This window comes from Sinocyclocheilus grahami, unplaced genomic scaffold, assembly GCF_001515645.1.
Source record: "Sinocyclocheilus grahami isolate Dianchi unplaced genomic scaffold, SAMN03320097.WGS_v1.1 scaffold5.1, whole genome shotgun sequence".
Classification (NCBI taxonomy): Eukaryota; Metazoa; Chordata; class Actinopteri; order Cypriniformes; family Cyprinidae; genus Sinocyclocheilus; species Sinocyclocheilus grahami.
In genome coordinates this window covers 4,314,880-4,337,133 of record NW_015505184.1, presented here as the reverse complement: position 1 = coordinate 4,337,133, position 22,254 = coordinate 4,314,880, and the positions used below count along the sequence as shown (strand labels likewise).

The following is a 22,254-nucleotide window of genomic DNA, read 5'->3' as shown; positions in this document are numbered from 1 at the left end:
TTTAATTAATTATTTCATTTTGTGTAAGTATATGTTGTGGCTGTCAAATAATGTCATGAATTATAGGTGCTTTATTGGTATGGCCAATGCCTGTTATGGTCCAAGTGTTCAAATCAGGAATAATGACAATAAACAAAACATGTTTGTTTACAGTTATGTATTGGTAATTCTTTAATAATTATATTTTCACTCACCTGCAGTCAACAAAGTCTGACACGATTACAAATGGTCAAATGTTTGGAAAATGAATTGTTTTGATTTCCCTAGGGACAAAATGTTAGCACACTGCATGATTGATAATGATATTGTGTATCCAGAGAAAGAGATTCTGTGAACTCATTTAGTTCAAATATTTACTCCGCAATTACTTTTGTTTCAGGTGTAATAACTTCAAAATCGATATTAAATGTAATTCATGATTGCAGAGTATCAACAGACAGATATCCTACCAAAAAACACATTTTAAAGGGACCCATGTGAGCCTCAAAAAACTTTTGGAGTGTGTAAATGTTGCCATCTGCAGGCTGAAATCTAATTTGATTACCTTGTGAAGCAGCAGTTTGTAGGCTAAAGTGATGCTACTCTCTACTACTGTCATGTTATATTTAGAACTGGTGTCAGGGGGGAACAACCGGATCATTGTCCTGGGCCCTGTGATGAGTGGGGCCCATTGTGGTCCTCTATCTATTCTACGGTATAGCCTACTCACTGGGCTTGAAGAAGGGGAGGCCCACCCATTAAACCTTTTCCCAGGCACATAAATTCTAGTGACAATGCCGATTATATTAGCATTCCACAAAGATGGTAGATAAATGACTCAAAGATTTTAAATTTGAGTACATAGGCAGAAACAATTTGGTGAATTAAAGTAAATGAGGCTATCATTTCCCATTCATGTAAATGACAAAATGGCTTAAGTTAAAGTAACAATTCACCCAAAAATGAAAATTCTGTCATCATTTACTCATCCTGTGTTGTTCCAATTCAAGTGTCATACACTTTCTACGCTTTATTTCTTGTGTGGGAGCACAAAAGATTTATTTGAGGAATGCTGTTAACCAAACTAATCACTGACATTCATGTGGACACAACTGACAAGTTCCTCAAAGTATCTCCTTTTGTTACTCGGAGTCGGAAGACTGAAAAAGCCTGAAGATAGAATTTTCATTTTTGGGTGAAAAATTTACACTAAGCCAAATTGTAGAACAATTAAATGTGCTTAGTGGTTAATGGTGAAATTAATCAATTAAATTGCTCAGTGTCTTTAGGTTTTCTAGAGTATAAAGTCATATTTAAATTTTAGACTAAATATCAGCTGATTTATGCCACCTTCAAATATCATTATAACCTTACTGTTCTTAGCTAATTAAATATCTTAGCAAAGCGTCGTGAAAAACTGTTTTTCTCTCTGACTGAACAGCCTCGTCCTTGTCGTTGCTGATAATGGGTTCAAGCACAGTTCACTCCTCCACTTCATTTCTCATGGTGGCAACCGGGAAAAGTTTTCGCAAACTTTTTTCGACCGCTTTCTCCAGATTGACAGCCTTTCTGTCCAATCCCGTTGTCGAAGAACATTTGAAGCCCCTCCCACACTCGGCGCTCCAGGGTCGACGGACTAATCAGCAAGCGCCAATCCCCCCTCCGCCATTTTGTAAGGATATAAGAAATACTAGCAGGTCTACCTCCCGTCTACGACAACCTGTAGTTTTGTTAGTGCCATGGACGGGTAAGTTGAAAACACCCTCATTCCAAGTTTGTTACCCCTTAAACATGTTTTTGTCTTCGGATATTTTATACATAGTTGTTACTTAGTACATCATGCGCGTTTAAAGTGTGTTAAATGACGCGAAGTGAAGTGGAAATGGTGATTTTTGACTCGCCTCTGCCGCTCTTCATGTCTCCCGAGCCGGAAGAGCCCAAAAGTTGGACCAAACTGACCAGCAACCTGTTGCAAGTCGTCTAGTTGAGACAGCTTCATAAAACACAAGGGAACTAGAACTACAGGATTTTTTTAACCTTACGCTCAAGCGGAAAAGATCAAACGAGTCTTGTAACGTGCAGAAGCGAAAGAACAGCCATTATTTGGCAACCAACGTGTCTCGGTTTCCGCATTGTTGTTGGGTGGCTAGCTAATTACCTGCTAGCCTGCTAAACCGATGCCAGTTCAACTTTATTCTTGCTTTTCTCGTTTGTATTGTCGATGCACGTTACATATGTTTCAATCATTACTAAGTACGTTTGATAAACGTGCGAAAGTCCGGGCACAGTACGTTGGCTGTTGTACATAATGACGCGGTGAGGATGTCACTGGTGGTTCAGAAATAATCTTGATTTAAGGGTTTGAATAATAACGTTTTATTTTTTCGTGTAAGGATAATCGAAAAAATTATTTAGAAGCATGCACATGCTTACGCTGAATATAAAAGGTACACGTTGTGTTCGCAGGGGAGATTGAGCTTAAAATGTACATTTTTGTCATGTTACACACCATGTTTCAAACCTTTATAAATTAATTTCTTTAATAGAACAGAAACGGAGATGTTAGGCAGAACGACAGCCTTCAGTCTACAATAAAAGTTCATGGTGACCGAGACCTGTCATTGAGCATAACATCTCTCTTTGTATTCAATGGAAGTTAGAAAAAGCGTACAGGTTTAAAACATGACCCCAAAAAAAATCCTGTTTTTGTTTTCTGCAGCCGTTTAGAGACTGATCTGTATCCTCTGGGATCCAGTTACGTCACTGAAATAGAGTAAGTTTTGCATTTCTATAAATATTCACTGGTTGTACTGCATTATCATCTGAATTGACCTAAACTGAAGAATTCAAGATCTATTTCCAAGAAAAGCGTGAAAACATTGATATTGTTGATTGGCAGAAAGAGTGGCTTAACAGGCCTGCTTTGTTTTACTGTTTGCCTTGTGTATCAGGTTGCCGCCTAGAAGGTGCAGCCTTAAAATGTAACCCTTCTTTTGTACAACAGCCGTCTGTTGTTCCTCCTGGGCCCATATTCAAAATAAAAATCATCTGTTATGTAACCTAATATAAATCTACATTAGCATTTGACATTTTTGTATCGGTAAGTATCTTGAGCCCTGTTCACACTGATTAAATCATTGAAGGATGGCAAGTCACTGTGTCAAACTTTCTGGCAGTTCTGTCTGCACTCACATTGGTAATCACTGCATTGTTGCTGATTATCAGCATAAAGTTGAACTCTTAACAGATATCATTCATTTTCAGTAAGTGTTGCCGATTTTGTTGGCAATGCAGTGACTTGGTGACCTTCAGTGATTTGGTCATTTTTAGAATGCATGCAAAGTCAGCGTAAAATGCAAATGCACTTTTTGTGTTTTTTTTTTTTTTGCCTCAATTTATTACAACCGTAAGTCAATGTTCTGATGAAATGACAAACTTAAATCATTTACTACACTTAAACCCCACCCCTTTCTACATGTCTTATTCAAATTTGCCTCCGTCCAATCAACAACTGATGGGTAGAACCAAGTGCCCACCCTGCTTTTTTTTCCCCTTTTTTCCAATAGTCGGTTTCACTCAGTTACGTCACAATACGGAAGAAACTATTGTCTCGGCTTCTATTGCATCGCAACTTAAAATATTGCATAGACCTGTCTTTTGCTGCATTGCCATCAAATGTACTTTAGCATCAAGACTTCTGTATTTTCTAATATTCTGTTTAACTTTTGTTCTTTTGTAGCAGTGTCCATGATATAACAGTCGGCACAAAGGTATGTCAATTTATTTTTCAAACTTTTTTTTTTTTAAATCGATAAATGTTGTTTTTTCCCTAATTGTTTGTTGCAGGTGTTCAATAACAATACTAGTTTTGGTTGTATATCTGGTTTTAGAGGTTATACCTTCCTCTTTTCTTAAATTGCTGAGACAAAGGGAACCACTCTAAATTGCTGAGCCTGAAATTCTTGTCCCATCTGCATTTGATCCTGCGACTGTAATTACTCTAGTCAAAGGTCACCTACTGTTTAAACAGTCACTGTGATAAGTGACCCAAAGGTGAAAGTAGCAGCCTACACTAAAATCTTGTAATTGTTCTGTAGACAATTCGTAAATGGTGACCTGGGGAATTTACTTGTGATTTTGCTGCATACAGTTATTAGTTTACAGTATTGCTTTTTTCACACTCATTTGCACTTGTTTGAGCGCAGAGAACCGCCTGCTGTTTTTCCCCCTGATGTCTTTTACACATGTGAGGAGTAGAGATGTAGTAGATTGAGTCGCAGCCCTGTCGGAGTCTGAGCACTAATTACTGTGGCTGGAATGCTGTGGTTGCATTCCTGTCTCCCTGACCCCCTTTATTCAACACCGACTGTGCTCTCACCCAGGAGGCTTGCACTTTGTCAATGTAAACATGTTGGCACCTGCAAGTCTTGAGCTCCTAGAGACCAGTGTGGGAGTCATGGTTCTCTGCTTTGTTTTTTTCTCCTGTCCTAAGCGAGTGCTCGAGCTACAGTGCCCCACAGTTAAAAATAGAGGAAGGAAATGCTGGAGTTGGGTGGGTGTCTCACTCGAAAACAATGGATGGTTCAACCAGAGAAGGCTTTCCTGTCATAACTGCTCTGTGAAAGGGGTGTTGAAACCTGACTCCTGCAGGTTTTAGCTGGAAGGAATGTAGTGTCACACTATTGATTGTGTTTATGCTGTAGGCCTCAGTCCGAGGACCAGGCGTTCAGCTTTGGTAAAAATGCTTTCCTTTGGGCTGGAACAGAACATGCATTGTGGTAATGGTGTAAAGGCTTTGGCTTAGCCAGCGCATGTGACCACTTCAGCAGAGACTAGCCATTTGAAGTGGTTTATTAAGAGAGTGATGTTGAATGATTTGCTCATTGCTCCACTGGCCAGCCAAGTGACTCCAACTTGGCCTTGAGTGAGAGACTTTGTATTAGTGTTATGGCAGGACACAGCTGCCTCTGTTTGCCTTTCTCTTTTTCTTTGTTCTGCTTTTACCAGCAGTAAACTGTGTAGTGCTCTTGTGTATAGATGCCTGGGCCACGAATAGTTGTAACCATTAGGCAAAGAAAATAGATTTTTGTCATTTTGGAAATGTATTCTAATTGCGTCATCTTAATGATTGTGTAATCAGATGTTGGCTAGGCGGATGCAAATCTTTGTCACATGACTTTCTATAATTCTGTGTCGGATTATATTTGAACCCTTACAGCAGGGCTCCAGACAAAAAAAATTGAGTAAGGAGCCATTGGCTCCTTAAGAAAAAAAAAGTTTTTGGTGCCACAGAATAAACGCGCTTTTTTTTTTGTGTGTGTGTTTTTTTTTTTCCTACATTTTGACATTTCAATCATACGGTCATGTTTGTCTAATGTTTTCTTGACTCTATCAGCATTTGAATCAATCTTGTAGATGACCCGGGATCTAAACGTCTTTTCCAACTTGAAATGTACAGTCACAAAGAATTGTTTATTTCACGGAATCTGTTCCAATATCATGGACCATAAGCATCACTTGGCCATTGAGTGTACACTTAATTAATTGCAATTTAATAAATTTAAGTTAGTCCAACTTAAAATAGTGAACACATTTTCAAACTGTTATTTGTCAGTGTAACTCAGAATTGTCAAGTTCACTTAATGCATTTCTTTAATTATACATTAAGTTTATTTACCTAATTTTAAGGCAACGGGTTTCCTCAATTTTGTAAAGAAAAGTCAACTGATCACTTTTTACAGTGTTAGTTTGGGTTCCTCCTCAATGCATGCTATAGAAATGTTGTCATATCTCTCACACAGCCAGTCTGTTTTTCTTTTAGTATCATGCAGTTTTATAGGATGTTGAATCTTATCTTTAGCTTGCAATCTTACTTTTTTTATTTTTTTTTATTTATATTTTTTTTTTTTAGATCATGTAGATAACCGGTTAAGTAAAAATATTAGTATGCAGTAGTGAATAAATATAGAAAAATGCTCCTCCTCTTATAGTTTGTTTTTTTTCTAGCTGATTGATAAGCTTATGGATGCCCAATGGCTATTCTGAGGTAAATGTATTGTTACATGGCATTGTTTACAAGCTTTTCACATTTTCTGCAGTTTGACACGGAATGAGTGATTACATGAGACATTTCAATAGTAGAGGAAGATATAATGGGTTCACTTGCCGCTTGAACTGAGGTGCTAAATCGATTGCGCCTGCTGCATTAAAGAGCACCAAAACCGTATTTATTGTATGAATTTCATTATGAATTTAGCAGAATGTTAAAGCTCATACTTTGTTTATTAAAGTAACAAAGCTTATTGCGATTACTGGACGGCAAGTGCGCTGCAATCAGGCTAATATGAAATTGATGCATTAACAGAACACAGCATATAGACCCATTCATGCATAAGATCTTGATATCAAGAAGCCATATTATAAATGAGAATTGTTAACGATATTGCCAATATCCACACAGCTGACAGCTTTACCTGTTGAAGTTGTGCACGAAATAAACACTGCTTTTCTGCACTTTCACTCCGACATTTTGATCGCTCTCGTGCTGCACAACTGAGCTGCGTTTAGCAGGCATTTCGGCAGAGGTGAGGACTGTTTGAAATGCTTTTTTTATTTTATTTAATTTTTTTCTCTCCTCCACTAAAACTGATGCGCATCGTCTCAGTTTAATACATGAACATAACAAAAGATATGATCGCAAAACAATCAGGAATTAAGTTATAACATGTAAATATACAAAAATGCTGGGTTAAATATGGACAAACCCAGCGGTTGGGTTAAATGTTGACAAAACACATTTTGTCAGTTACGTGACATTTATTTTTGTTCAGGTGGTTTACATCTAATGGTATTGCAGTGTGTTTAGGTTCTTCTGTTTTGAGTGTCCTATTTTGCAAACCTTGTAAATGCATCCTGCTTAATGAACCACTTCCCTTGTCCTTTCAGAGAGGATCTGACGAACTCGTATTGAAGTGCTGTATATAAATAAGGGTGAGTTGACTTGCTTTTGACCATGCTTCATGGAAATGTTTGTGTGCTGTCCGTTTTGAACAATTTCGTATTTTTGAGAATTGCATTAGTAGCCTTCAATTTGAAAGAAATCAATAAAATAAGATTACATCAAATCAGTTTCAAGTTAATTGTAATTACACAAATACAATAAGTTGTGGTTACTTAATATTTTCAAGGCAGCGGGTTTCCTCTATTTAATTAAGTAGACAGAACTCAGATTAACTTATTCGTTTTAAGTTGAGTAGATTCACAATTTTAACTAATCGCAATTTAATAAATTTAAGTTAGTCCAACTTAAAATAGTGAACACATTTTCAAACTGTTATTTGTCAGTGTAACTCAGAATTGTCAAGTTCACTTAATGCATTTCTTTAATTATACATTAAGTTTATTTACCTAATTTTAAGGCAACGGGTTTCCTCAATTTTGTAAAGAAAAGTCAACTGATCACTTTTTACAGTGTTAGTTTGGGTTCCTCCTCAATGCATGCTATAGAAATGTTGTCATATCTCTCACACAGCCAGTCTGTTTTTCTTTTAGTATCATGCAGTTTTATAGGATGTTGAATCTTATCTTTAGCTTGCAATCTTACTTTTTTTATTTTTTTTTATTTATATTTTTTTTTTTTAGATCATGTAGATAACCGGTTAAGTAAAAATATTAGTATGCAGTAGTGAATAAATATAGAAAAATGCTCCTCCTCTTATAGTTTGTTTTTTTTCTAGCTGATTGATAAGCTTATGGATGCCCAATGGCTATTCTGAGGTAAATGTATTGTTACATGGCATTGTTTACAAGCTTTTCACATTTTCTGCAGTTTGACACGGAATGAGTGATTACATGAGACATTTCAATAGTAGAGGAAGATATAATGGGTTCACTTGCCGCTTGAACTGAGGTGCTAAATCGATTGCGCCTGCTGCATTAAAGAGCACCAAAACCGTATTTATTGTATGAATTTCATTATGAATTTAGCAGAATGTTAAAGCTCATACTTTGTTTATTAAAGTAACAAAGCTTATTGCGATTACTGGACGGCAAGTGCGCTGCAATCAGGCTAATATGAAATTGATGCATTAACAGAACACAGCATATAGACCCATTCATGCATAAGATCTTGATATCAAGAAGCCATATTATAAATGAGAATTGTTAACGATATTGCCAATATCCACACAGCTGACAGCTTTACCTGTTGAAGTTGTGCACGAAATAAACACTGCTTTTCTGCACTTTCACTCCGACATTTTGATCGCTCTCGTGCTGCACAACTGAGCTGCGTTTAGCAGGCATTTCGGCAGAGGTGAGGACTGTTTGAAATGCTTTTTTTATTTTATTTAATTTTTTTCTCTCCTCCACTAAAACTGATGCGCATCGTCTCAGTTTAATACATGAACATAACAAAAGATATGATCGCAAAACAATCAGGAATTAAGTTATAACATGTAAATATACAAAAATGCTGGGTTAAATATGGACAAACCCAGCGGTTGGGTTAAATGTTGACAAAACACATTTTGTCAGTTACGTGACATTTATTTTTGTTCAGGTGGTTTACATCTAATGGTATTGCAGTGTGTTTAGGTTCTTCTGTTTTGAGTGTCCTATTTTGCAAACCTTGTAAATGCATCCTGCTTAATGAACCACTTCCCTTGTCCTTTCAGAGAGGATCTGACGAACTCTTTTCCTCCTGCATATCTAACGGACCTTATATAATGAGCTCTGGAGCAGGTAGGCATTTTTGACTTTTTATCAAAAGTAGATCAAATTGATTTCGAACAAATGCTATTCTTTTTAACTTTGCTCGTCAGAGAATCCTGAAAAAAAGTTTACACAAAAAAATATTAGGCTGCACAACTGTTAACATTAACATAATTGTAATAACAAGAAATGTGTTCTTAAGCAGTGAATCAGCATATTAGTATTTCTGAAGTATGTGACACAGAAGACCTGAGTAATGGCTGCTGAAAATTCAGCTTTGCCAATCACATGAATAATGTTGCATAACTTAAACTATATTACTAATTCTTACCAACCTCAAACTTTTTAGTATTGACATTCTTGGGAATGAAATGAAATTGAGACTGTCTCTTCCTGTCAGCAAATGGTAATGACAGCAAGAAGTTCAAAGGGGACATCAGGAGCCCAGGCATTCCTTCACGAGTCATTCATGTACGCAAACTGCCAAATGACATAAATGAAGCAGAAGTGATTTCTTTGGGGCTTCCTTTTGGCAAAGTGACCAATCTTCTGATGCTGAAAGGAAAGAACCAGGTAAAAATTGCCGCTTCCTTTCATTTCCCACAAAATATGATTACCCTGCTTTGACGTACAACATTGTGCCTGGTGTTATTGTATTATCTCCTCACAGGCCTTCCTGGAGATGAACACTGAGGAGTCAGCACAGACCATGGTCAGCTACTACTCCTCTGTCACCCCTGTCATCCGCAACCACCCGATCTATATGCAGTATTCCAATCACAAGGAGCTAAAGACTGACAACTCACCCAACCAAGTTGTGAGTACAAATTACATCACATTAGGCGATCAATCAAGGGCAATTACTCAATATAAATGGCTTGTTCAAGACTGATAATGTATGCTTGTTCTCTGCCCCCTCCGTTCCCATAGAGAGCACAGGCAGCACTGCAGGCAGTCAATGCGGTCCAGACAGGAAGCATGTCTTTGAGCACTGTTGATGGAGCAGGCATGGGCAGCCAAAGCCCTGTACTGAGAGTCATTGTTGAAAACCTCTTCTACCCAGTTACTCTTGATGTTCTTCACCAGGTGCTAACTCCCCTTCAAACTAGTGGTTCAACGGATCACAAATCTCACGGTTAAGATAACATTACAGTTTTTTTAACCCATGGATCGGATAATTTTTCGGATCAGCAAGAAAAGAAAAATATTTCAATTTAACTTGCTTTCCATTTATTACTTAAAGCGAAGTACTTCGATACCACAGCAAATACTACTAGGTTAACTAAAGTTTAAAAATTTTAATGGATGTTCTCTTGTCTCTTTAATCATAAGAACAAATACACAAATTACAAGCATTGATAAATACAACAGAATATGTTACAAATAAAATAAGGTTGGTAGTATTCAAATACAGAGATGTAGTAATTAGGGAAAATAACACTGCATAGTGTTCACGGTATAAATTAAATATAGATTTTTATCACAGCTGTTTTGTTGTTTGATGATCATTCATGACGGCAACAGTATTTATAGGCCGCTGTCCCTTTAAGACCTGATGCACGGATCCGATATAATGATACACATCACATCCGTTTTCTTTCTCAACTGTTTTCATTCACTTGAGACGTAACTGACTGCGTTTACCTGAATGATTGTCAAGATAGGTATTATGTCATAATTGTATGTGTCTGTTCAGAGGCTTCAGTTCGGTGTTGAATCTGAAGTGGAACCATCTGAAATGTGTGTGTGCGGCTGTGCGCGAGTAACGACTCGAGTTCCATTTCGCCTTTTCTCTCTGGAATTGATTCAAATTTGCTTGTGTAAATACGAACAAATTATAAACTTATACTCTATTATGGTTACATTTTGCAATTCACATGGATCACATGCGTGCTGAACCGTGGGGCTTGGTCCGTACGGATCAACTACGATACGTTTAACCACTACTTCAAACTAAATTGAGGGGGAAATATCAAAACGCTCTTCAAAATGCTAAATTTGTTTTAATCCCCCCTACTTAGATCTTCTCAAAGTTTGGGACAGTTTTGAAGATTATTACCTTTACCAAAAACAACCAGTTCCAAGCACTGGTCCAGTACTCAGACGGAATGACTTCTCAGCATGCAAAACTTGTAAGTGGCACAGTGGATCAATATCTTAATGGATGATTGGGCAGCTAAATCCCTTCTGAACCCTGTAATCATTTGGCTTCACGTTCAACAGTCTTTAGATGGACAGAACATCTACAATGCCTGCTGTACCCTTCGCATCAGTTTCTCTAAGCTCACCAGCTTGAATGTTAAGTACAACAACGATAAGAGCAGAGACTACACTCGCCCTGACTTACCTACAGGAGACAGTCATCCCGCCCTCAATGCACAGACGATGGCTGCAGCTGCCTTGAGTAAACCTTAATCTACTATATTGCTGTATTTTTAATAAATGGTGTTTTCACGCATAAAATCACAAACTGCAAATTTATTTAAAATTTTCTCCCCTCTCTCAGCTGCTCCTGGTATTATCTCTGCATCACCATATGCTGGGGCTCATGGTTTCCCACCAACATTTGCCATTCAGCAGGCAGCAGGTCGGTCACAGCCTTTATAATGGATTGCAGTGGCACAGTTTCTCAGCGTATTATACATGCGGTATAATGACGGGTGTCCCTCCCACAGGTCTGTCTCTGCAGGGTATGCCTGCCGGGGCTCTTGCATCGCTCGGTGTCCACGGTGCCGCCGCGGCTGCTGCTGCAGCAGGACGCCTGAGTCTTTCTGGTCTCGCTGCTGGAGGAAACAGTGTCCTGCTGGTCAGCAACCTTAACCCTGAGGTTAGTCCCTTTTTTGAGTAGTTTAAATTCGCTTAGCTGTTAGTTCATTAGGCTCTGGTTTATGTTTCAGTAAGCCAGACATGATTTTGGTTAGAACTGTATAGTTGATAGACTAAAATGGAGAAAAGAAGGTGTTGGTGGGAAATAATTAGATGGCATCTAGTGATTAACAAAATAATTCTGGAGCTCTTCAAATCATGTACTGTGCGTTTATGACAGTGTGGAGGCTCGTTTGCTATTATACAAACATGCATGTCAACCGTTTCTTAATATTTGTTGATTCTTGTCTGAAGCCATCTAAAACATTTTCGTTTCTAGTGTTTCTTTAGAGCTATGAGTATATGTAGTCTCTATCTTTCCTGTATTTCATTGTTAATCTTCTCTCCTTTCTTTTATTTTCTTAGTGTTCCTATAGTAAAATGTATTTAATTTAGCAAGTTCTGCTGAATGGAACACTAAATTTTTCTTTGTGTATACTGACCTTGTTTTTTTTTTTTTTTTAACTTTTTCTTGTTTCTCTCCCTCCCCATTCCCCTTCCCCATTTTTATTATTTTAATACCTCGACCTGGAATCTTTTGCCGACTGATTGCACCACTTTTTTTATAATGTTTGTTAATGTTAAACTCCCTACCAACTCAAACAATATGGGTCCCAATTCACGCAAATATTGGATACATATACAATTTGTTTATCTGCTGTACAACCAACACACAACAACATCCCCAACCCACCATCACTGTTGTCGGATATCCTCCTCCTTTACCTCTACCCTTCCCCCACCTTTCCATCATGAACAATATCACCCACCTTCATGATCCTACCACCGTTTTTCGCCATTCCTGTGGAACTGCCTCGCTGTGGACATGTTCAACCTCCACTGTCCTGCCTCCGATCTTTTCCTGTCCCTTCCTCCCTACGCTGCCTTCCTCTGCTGTCTTAAGAGCGTTACGCCCCAATGCCTCTTTATTCTTTTCGGTATGTTATCATTGGTATCTCCTTTTTTATTACCTTTTTGTTTCATATTTTAGCTTCATCTAAGATGTGTACTTTGGTTTGTATATGTGGGGTTTTAGAGGAAATGGCATATCAGCTGGAGCTTTTTAGGCTCCTTCATTTGGCAGATGCTAAATATCTATTGCCAACAGCTATACATCATGTGAGATCATGTTCATATTAGTTGCTTAGTGTGAACTAATCCTTGGCCAACTTGCTGTGGTATCCAGTTTAAAGCAGCTTTTTACCTATTATATGAATGCCATGCCCTCTCAATAAAGGCACATTGAATATTACATTTTATCTTTAGAAAGCTGTACGTTTGATTCTTATATTTTGTCAATCATCAGAGTTAAAGTACAAATTTCCCCCCAGTCCCAAGCGTAGTATTAAAACCATTCAAGATTTCTTTTGGAGTACATCTTTCCAAAAGTGTCGATCTGTGTTTGTTTTAATAGAATTTTGTTTAGGTAGAGGTTGGCCAAAATAGAAATAGTCTCTTACCAACAGTATTGCATGCCTTACTTAACCATAAAATTACTTAATTTCTAGATACTAAAGTGAAAAGTAGTTTTTGGTTGTAATCAATTATCCGCTCAAAGTAATCAGGTCCTCACGTAGCTATCGTTATTTTTTGTAGGCGTGTATGGTGATGTCATGAGAGTGAAGATCCTATTCAACAAGAAAGAGAATGCTTTGGTGCAGATGTCTGATGGAACCCAAGCCCAGCTAGGTATTCATAATGCTCTTCATATTTTAACTTTTAGTAACTTGAATTTTTCTAAGAAGCTTGATTCTGCAACACTAACCTGTCTTGTCCTTTTTAGCCATGAGCCACTTGAATGGGCAGAAACTGTATGGTAAGGCTTTGCGGGCCACTCTCTCCAAACACACCACTGTGCAGCTGCCACGTGAAGGCCATGAGGATCAGGGGCTCACCAAGGACTACAGCAGCTCTCCTCTTCACCGTTTCAAAAAGCCAGGCTCCAAGAACTACTCCAACATCTTCCCTCCTTCCTCGACTCTCCATCTTTCCAATATACCGTGAGTCCACTAAACTTCAATCTGTTTGGTAGTCTTTAGCATTGACTTATTTAACACCAATGTCTTCTCTTTGCAGACCTTCTGTCACTGAGGATCATCTCAGAGACTTGTTTCTAAGTTCAGGAGCTGTGGTTAAGGCCTTCAAGTTTTTCCAGTAAGACATTCTACAAATTTGAGTTCTACAGATGTTGCCATGATATTTCCTGGAAGTCTAAGTCTTAAAATGTTGTCAATTCTTTCAGAAAAGACCGAAAAATGGCTCTTATCCAGTTGGGCTCTGTGGAGGAAGCAATCGAGTCTCTGATCAAATTTCACAATCACGACCTGGGAGAGAACCATCACCTCAGAGTGTCTTTCTCCAAGTCCACCATCTGATGGAGGCTTTTGTTTTAGAGAAGGTGAAAGGACTGTCACTTTAGACCAAACTTTAAGCCTTCCACAATTTATATCACGGTGGACAAATGTTTTCCACAACACACACTTCATCATTCCTTTATTATATCTATATTCAAATATGTATGTCTATTTGTAATTCCACTTTAAACCCAACATGACTTGGGTTTTGATAGTACCTTTTCTCAGACAGTTTGTCATGATTTAGTTGATCATTGGCACACATCAGTTTTGGATCATAGATGCTGCATAGTTTACACTTGTGCCTCTGCGGAAAGCCGCGCCCTTTCAGGTTGCGCACGCAAAGCCTTGTTTTGTTTGTTTGAACCTATAATTAACTTTTTCGAAGATATTTCCTATTTGCCTTTCCAAAAAAAGCAACTGTGCCTTACATGGTGCTTAAAGTATATCTTCTTAATGGCCTTAGTAATGTCTTGATGTTTTTGGCTTCTTTGCAGGAACCATTAACCTCATACACACAAAAGACTGCCTGATGTTCCCAGGTGGTCTGTTTAAATTTGACTAGTGAAAGAGCAGGAATGTTTTCCTGTGAAAGGCATCAACTAGTTCAGAGTTCCTTACAGGCTTTGGTTTTGTACCTGACTGTCACAGCTTATTTTGCATATAGTTATTCTATATATGTGATTCCTACTCCTTATTTACCATTTTCTAAGATATTCTATATTCTTTAGTTTCATTCCATATAAGTCTCACGCATTTGTATACTGTATCATCTTTTTGGGCATTGGCTTGCTGCACTCTCTGGGTCTAGACCCCCCCCCCCCCCCCCCCACACACACACACACTTTTCCCTGTTGCTTATTGAAAGTTTTGTTGATTACAAAACCGCTTGCAACTGCTTTACATCATTTTGGTTATATGTTTAGTGTGGCAAAGGAAGTAAAGTTCACGAGTTATAATGAACTTGTAAACCGTTAATTTGGACCTTCCAGAGCGCATGTTTCTACTGTGTCCATTTCTGTCACTTGCCTTTTGTGTTAAAGAATATTAGCATTGCAGAGTCTTAATCTCCTGTGTGACGTTTTGTGTGAACCGCAACACCTGTGATAAGACTTCAGACTGTTTATAGCACTTCTTTGTGTGGGGGGAAATATTAAGGCCTTGTTCTTTCTGATGCATCCATTTCATGTTTATTGTGGCATGAGTCTTGATGCGCAGACATTCCCTTTTACTTTTCAACTTGTACTATGGGGGGAAATTCTTAGTTTATTTTATCCTTTGCAATTTAGCAGAATATTGGTGTGTTGGAGGTGTTAAGCTTGTATGGGTGGGTATTAATTTGTTTTTTTTCTGTTTTTTTTTATTTTTTTTCCTGAAGAGTAGCATAATGGACCAAAGCATCTTCCCTGTTTTGCGAGCCTGTTTTTGATATCTTGTATCTTTACTGTGCAGCGACATTGTTTTATCAACCGCTTTGATTTCAGTGGGCAGAAGGCGGAAAAAAATTGAAGGCGTATGTGTATATTATTGCCTTTGTTTACAGAATGCAACAAGATCTTAAAAGAAATTATTACAAATTAGAGAAGACATTGCAGGCTTTTTTGGCCTTAAGTATGTATCAAATTATTATTTCTGTTATCTGAGAACAGAACCAAACAAAAGTCTTAAAGTAGCAACAGAGCTCCTTTCTATTGCGTTAGTTAAACTTCCTTGTTTTTCCCAGTATGGATGTAATGTTGAGAAACGGAGTGGGTGAGGGCTACTGTATATAATTAGTTTTGTACAAGTAATTGAAAATCAATGTAATTTCTGCGTCAAACATGTATATTTTGATAAGGTTATAGCAGACATTCAGCTCAGTGTAGAGCCTTTTTTTTTTTATTACACAATATTAAAAGAGATTCCAACACATTGTGTCTGAAAATGTAATTGCCCTCTTGAGAGCTTAACCTTCTTTTGATATAGATGCTCATACTTTTTCTGTCTTCAATAAATCTTTCTGTTTCTTGCTTTTACTCTTTTGTCTCTTAATTTCTGAAGTTATTAAACATCCTGACCTTTGCACGTTCTACATCTGTATGCTCCTATCAGTCATCTGGTTAACAACCTCTCTTTTCGACCTTCCTATATTTTGGAGAGACCTCCGACTCATTGGCTTCACTAACTAGTTTCTCACCATCTGTTTGCCGATACAGAATGAGAAATCTGTGTATGAATTTGCTTTAAATGTGAAACTATTAGAATTGAGTAACAGCTTCACGTTGCTCAGTTAGAACTTTTTTTTTTTTAGGACTGGGATATTCAAAAGAAAGTGTGTATATATGAAGATGCAGTACACAGTCTTGACTGAAATATGACAAATTTATTTATTTATTTTTTACATAATGCTGCATTGCTAATGTAAACGTTTTTTTTCTCTGCCATTTTAAGTGTTTTTGTACCTTATTACCATAGTTAAAACAGCCTTTTCATGTTTGGATACACTAAGCTGGAGCCATATGCACTTTTAAAGTGGAAAGTGTATAGCGGGACTAATACAAGTGCATTTTATTTTGTATAAAATATGAAGATCTCTTAATTGTTATATGGAGATCCTTGAACAGCAGGTGGCGCACTTGCTTAAAATTCGAAACTGGGGTCCTTCATTTCAGTGCCTTTTGGGCTTTGATACTTGTGGAAAATGTTTTTAAGTGTCTTTGTTATTATTATAGAGGAGCTTGTAAAATGTTTTAAAAAGTCTTTTGTCAAGTGCTCAAAGCTTATGTACCTTTTGTCAGGATTATAAGCACACTGCAACATGTTGGAGGGTTTAAGATTGTATTGTTTTTTTTTTTTAGGACTGGGATATTCAAAAGAAAGTGTGTATATATGAAGATGCAGTACACAGTCTTGACTGAAATATGACAAATGTATTTATTTTTATTTTTTTTACATAATGCTGCATTGCTAATGTAAACGTTTTTTTTCTCTGCCATTTTAAGTGTTTTTGTACCTTATTACCATAGTTAAACAGCCTTTTCATGTTTGGATACACTAAGCTGGAGCCATATGCACTTTTAAAGTGGAAAGTGTATAGCGGGACTAATACAAGTGCATTTTATTTTGTATAAAATATGAAGATCTCTTAATTGTTATATGGAGATCCTTGAACAGCAGGTGGCGCACTTGCTTAAAATTCGAAACTGGGGTCCTTCATTTCAGTGCCTTTTGGGCTTTGATACTTGTGGAAAATGTTTTTAAGTGTCTTTGTTATTATTATAGAGGAGCTTGTAAAATGTTTTAAAAAGTCTTTTGTCAAGTGCTCAAAGCTTATGTACCTTTTGTCAGGATTATAAGCACACTGCAACATGTTGGAGGGTTTAAGATTGTATTGCCAACAACAAAGTTAATCTGTTTGTGAATCTACAAGAGCCTTTGGGGAAAATTTAAGTACCTACATACCTAGTTCAGGTGGTAAATGTAAGATTTTGAATAGTTGAGATTTAAATTTGTTGAAGGAAAGGGAAGATCAAAGGTTAGGACTTGGAATATGTTGAGTTAAAATTTAGCCAACATCCAATGAATAAATCCACACCAAATCTGTTTAATCATAAATCTGCTCCCCTTGAGGTCACGGGACTAGACTCGCTCACATGGGCTGTGTGTTCTGATAAAATAGTCTGGCTATCATTCTTATTTTATAAATCACTTTTTCTTGCCAGTCTGCCTATCTCTTCCTCATTTTCTAAAAGTATTGCCTGCTTTTCTCAGGGTCAGAATCCTTGGTATGTCACTGCTGCACATCCCTGCAATCAAAATGATAAACAAAATATGCAAATGGATTTCATATGCAAATAAATTCCGGTCCAAAATTCAGATGTCCACCTGATTAAGATCATTGAGGCATCAGAACCGTAACAGACAGGACGTTGAGTGGGTCCAAAAAAAAATAAAAAAATATATATGTGTAGAGTGCAGTGCTGGGTTGATTACTTGCAAATTGTGGTCCATTACTGATAAAAAAAAATTACATTACAAAAACTAGTTTGTGACATATGGATTACATTAAGTAATGTAGTCTGACTACTTTTTGATTGCTTTTAGATTACTTTTGATCTAACCCATTTATCACACACTTGAATTTAATTGTGTACCATATTTATAAAAGAAAACATTCCATGCTTTGTCATCAACGTGCATTAAACGTTATTTATATTAGAGCAGGGCTGTCCAAACTCGGTCCTGGAGGGCCGGTGTCCTGCAGAGTTTAGCTCCAGCCCTCATTAAACACACCTGAACCAGCTAATCAAGCTCTTACTAGGCATAGGAACTTCCAGTCAGGTGTGTTGAAGCAAGTTGGAACTAAACTCTGCAGGACACCAGCCCTCCAGGACCAAGTTAGGACCACCCTGCATTAGAGCATGAGAATTGTGTACATTTTAAAATGTAATATACTCTACTCTATTTACAAGTACTTCATTTTTGGAATCTGATTACATAATCCAGAGTATATGTAATCAGTTACTACCCAGCACTCCTGTCTGTCTGTCTACACACATATAATATATACTGGGAACCTAAATGGTACCGAATCATAGGAAAAACATAGTTTTGCTGCATTCATAGAATTGAGAGGCATGGCATTGGGCCAGCCATTTTTCGCGGTTGAGAGAATTTCTTTATTGGATCAGGTAAAGCAGCTCATTTAAAGAGGAGCCAATCCATATTATTGAGAAAGCTATCTACTAGCCCTATACCAGACTCGGTTTTTCAGATATTTAAATAATTTGCCACCAATGCTATTTGCTGCTTGACATTTCAGTAAATTGGTAAGGTAGTTAAGCAAAGGGAAATGTAGTTCATTGAATTTTTTTGATCCATTTAAATATGAATAGAGCAGTGGTTCTCCCAGCAAACTTTCAAGGAAACTGAAGGATTACTTATTTATAAATATATAGAAATTATATAACAAAGGAAAAAGAAAACGTGCTGAAAATTTACTCTGAGGCTATCCAAGATAAATGTTTCTTTGGATTACACTACTTAACCACCAACGGATCTTCTGTAGCGAATGGGTGCCATCAGAACTCCAGCCCATCAATTCAAATCTTGTGACGCAAAAGGATGTAATAAACAAAACCATCAAGATGTTTTTAACTTCAAACTGCTGCTTCTGGCTAAAAGACAAGTCCTTTATCCATATTATTTCTTGCTCTTGTTAAAAAGCAAGCCAACTTTTCTGAATCAGGAGAGAAATATGCATAGATCAATTCCAAACCAGTTCTAAACAAATATGTTGGTAGATTTTGATGCGAGAGGATAACACTGGAGGAAGTATTATTATGGATTACGGAGTCATATTTTGGCCAGAAGCAATGGTTTAAAGTTGCCTTTATGGATTTGTTTGTTACAAACATTTTTTTTCACATCACAAGACATTAATTGATGGACTGGCGTCATGTGGACTATTTGTTGATTATTGTAATGTTTTTATCAGCAGTTTGGACTCTCATTCTGACGGCACCCATTCACTGCAGAAGATTGGTGAGCAAGTGATATAATGCTACGTTTCTCCAAATAATTCTGATGAAGAAAAAACTCATTTTGAAAGGCCTGAGGATGAGTACGTTTTCAGCAATTTCTTCATTTTTGGGTGAACTTTTACTTTACTTAAAATGAGAGCGAGCAATAATGAAAATGTACGACATATAAATTGCCATTTCTTATGTTGTATTTATTGAACCTATCCTTCACAGAAATGTGGTGACTTTTTTTAAAATCTTGTTTTTGTTAATAAAAAAAGTTTGAAAACAAGCAGCTTCAAAGCTGATGTACCAGATAGCCTGCACAAATGAGGGATTTTAAATGTTATTGTGGGCAACAGTTGATAACTGCTGTAAAAAGAAGGCGCTAACATGCTCAAGAAAGCAATTTAAAGACGCATATGAGTAATCTTGAGATGACAAAGTAAATTGCAGAGGTGAGTTTGAAGAGAGCTCGTGTAGGCCCCGCCCCCTCCTGAAGGTACACCGCTGATGATAACTGTCGCCCACGAATCAGATTTAGGATGAACCGATGAATTACGAAGTGCGCGAGTTAGATGCCTTGGAAAGCTTACACGATTTAGTCAATCGAAGCTAAGCATTTAGCAGATCCGCAAAGCTGATCCAAAGAGTGAGCAATAGCAGAGATGCCTAAGGCAGAATGGGGCAAAATTGCCTTTGTTCCTACAGGACAGAGAGGACTCGTGCAAACGGCTTGAGATGTGCGTAGGATATCTGCTTATCAACTGGAGCGAGCCTGAAACAGCACGATTCCGCCAACAACTAACACGCAACTTGTGCGAATAAGATGGAGCGCTGAGGAAACGCGAATCAGAAAGGCGTGCGTTACAGACGGGGATGTGTTACATGTGTGCTTCTCGTGAAGACCACATGGGGTAGAGGTATCTGGAAGTTGCAGCGCTGCAAACGGGGAGCATCACTGTAGGAGGCTCGAGAAGCGCATCACACTGTCCCGCGTTTAGATGATGGACGGATTTCTGACAGAGCGCTAGAAAATTACCGTGGACCGCATTGGAGACCTTCTGCAGCATAAGAAACAATTGTAATGGATTTTTCCCTAAAAAGAACATCAAATGTATGCAGTTTTATGAAGTAAGCGGCTCATTCGCTCGGAAGGAATGAACATCGCTCTGGATTACATGTCTTGTTATGATGTACAAAACTGCGTATATACATTCACTCAAGCAAGCAGGTATTTGAAAATTTGCCACTGAAATAAACGACCGTGAATTTTCGTTTGGAGGTGAGGACTAGTATAACAACTCAAATGGAGTTGCCGCTGGTGGTTTTTACGGTAGTGTGTTGGGTCTCCGTATGGTCGGACGACCGGATCATCTCAGACAGACACGCGGTCTACTGGAACAGTTCAAACTCCAGGTGAGTGTAGGCTACTCTGTGGCAGGCTCTTTTAATATTCAGTGCTTAAAACTGATTGGTCTCGTTACAATTTACTTTACATCATGTGTTAGTTATTATCTGCTACATTTTTTACCAATGAATCTGTACAGTCATGACCAAAATTTTGGCAGTGGCATAAATTTTGTGTTTTGCAAAGTTTGCTGCTTCAGTATTCGGAGATTATTTTTCCACGTTTCTATGGTATACTGAAAAACATAAGCATATCATAAGTTTTAAAGGCTTTTATTGGCAAAAAATATATATAATGAGTCAATATTTACAGTGTTGACCCTTGTTCTTCATAACCTCTGCAATTGGCTCTGGCATGCTGGATATTAGCTTCTGGACCAAATCCTGACTGATGGCGATCCATTCTTGCCTTATTAGTTCTCGGAGTTGATCACAATTTGTGGGCTTCTGCTTGTCCACTCGCCTTTTGAGGACTGACCACAGGTTCTGTAGTAAAAAAATTTTTAATGTAATAATCTCCGAGCCACTTCTTCATCACTCTTGCTTTGTGCTGGAAAATGCATGGATCATCACCAAATTGCTCATGGATTGTTGGAAGAAGTAGCTCTTGCAGGACGCTTTGGTACCATTCCTTAATCAAGGCAGTGTTTTTGGGCAGAATTATGAGAGAGCCCACTCCCTTGGTTAAAAGCAACCCCACACATGGATGGTCTCAGAATGCTTCACTGTTGGCACAACACAGGACTCATGGTAGCGTTCTCCTTTTCTTCTCTGAACAATCGATTTTCCAGATGTCCCAAACAGTCGGAAGGGAGCTTCATCAGAGAAAATAACTTTGCACCAGTCTTCTGCTGTCCATCCTTGTACTTCCTGCAGAATTTCAGTCTGTCCTTGACATTTTTCTTGGAGAGAAGTGGCTTCTGTTCAGCTGCCCTTCTTGACACCAGGCCGTTGTCTTCGGGTGCTTTCACACCTGTAGATCAATTGATTTGTTCCGAAACGGGAATTAAAAGTATTACAATGTTGATTTTTGTTCTTGGTGCGGTTCGCTTTCACACAGCAAAGTTTCTAAACGGACCAAATTTGTTAAAACAAGTCACGCGCGAGTAAACTGTTGTCTCATTGGTCAAAGTTCCACGGTTTATTTTCCGGGATTCCACTAGCTGTCACAGCTGTCATTCGTCAGGATAGAGCGACAACAGGTTCTTGGTGCGGTTCGCTTTCACACAGCAAAGTTTCTAAACGGACCAATTCTGTCATTCGTCAGGATAGAGCGACAACAGGCCTGAGCAAGCTCTGCACTGCTGGTGACACAATTCCGTAGCTGACTCCTGCATTTGATTAATTATTAGCTAATTTCAAGATCAAAGACTGCAATAGGAGAGTGTGCGGCATCAGCACTGGAAAGATAAGTTTGTCTTACTACTTTTAAT

At 38.0% G+C, this 22,254-nt stretch overlaps 2 protein-coding genes and 1 long non-coding RNA gene across 4 annotated transcripts in view; 2 read left to right on the top strand and 1 right to left on the bottom strand.

Annotated features, from left to right (window-relative positions):
- The first annotated feature begins 1,655 nt into the window (after positions 1-1,655).
- On the top strand, positions 1,656-14,433 carry LOC107584874 (polypyrimidine tract-binding protein 1-like). Of its 2 annotated transcripts, none has more exons than XM_016271649.1 (16): positions 1,656-1,726; positions 2,699-2,752; positions 3,722-3,749; positions 8,655-8,721; positions 9,092-9,264; positions 9,362-9,508; positions 9,622-9,777; positions 10,713-10,823; positions 10,915-11,095; positions 11,198-11,278; positions 11,367-11,518; positions 12,461-12,494; positions 13,153-13,245; positions 13,340-13,556; positions 13,633-13,710; positions 13,799-14,433. In XM_016271649.1, the coding sequence occupies exons 1-16, from the start codon at positions 1,719-1,721 to the stop codon at positions 13,929-13,931; spliced, it is 1,713 nt and encodes a 570-aa protein (XP_016127135.1). In that variant the 5' UTR covers positions 1,656-1,718; the 3' UTR covers positions 13,932-14,433. The 2 variants fall into 2 exon arrangements, with proteins under 2 accessions (XP_016127135.1, XP_016127128.1); XM_016271642.1 differs by having other exon boundaries at positions 3,719-3,749.
- A 161-nt stretch (positions 14,434-14,594) lies between these two features.
- LOC107584887 (uncharacterized) lies at positions 14,595-16,212 on the bottom strand. Its single transcript, XR_001609192.1, has 2 exons — positions 14,744-16,212; positions 14,595-14,698 (listed from the first exon to the last, which is right to left on the bottom strand). It is a non-coding gene; the product is annotated as an uncharacterized lncRNA (long non-coding RNA).
- A 3,778-nt stretch (positions 16,213-19,990) lies between these two features.
- The window catches only part of LOC107584867 (ephrin-A2), a 61,601-nt gene continuing 59,337 nt past the window's right edge, over positions 19,991-22,254 (top strand). Inside the window, exon 1 of the mRNA XM_016271630.1 lies at positions 19,991-20,830. Within this exon, the coding sequence (XP_016127116.1) occupies positions 20,721-20,830 (110 nt within the window). The 5' untranslated portion in view covers positions 19,991-20,720. The remainder of the gene's footprint in view (positions 20,831-22,254) is intronic.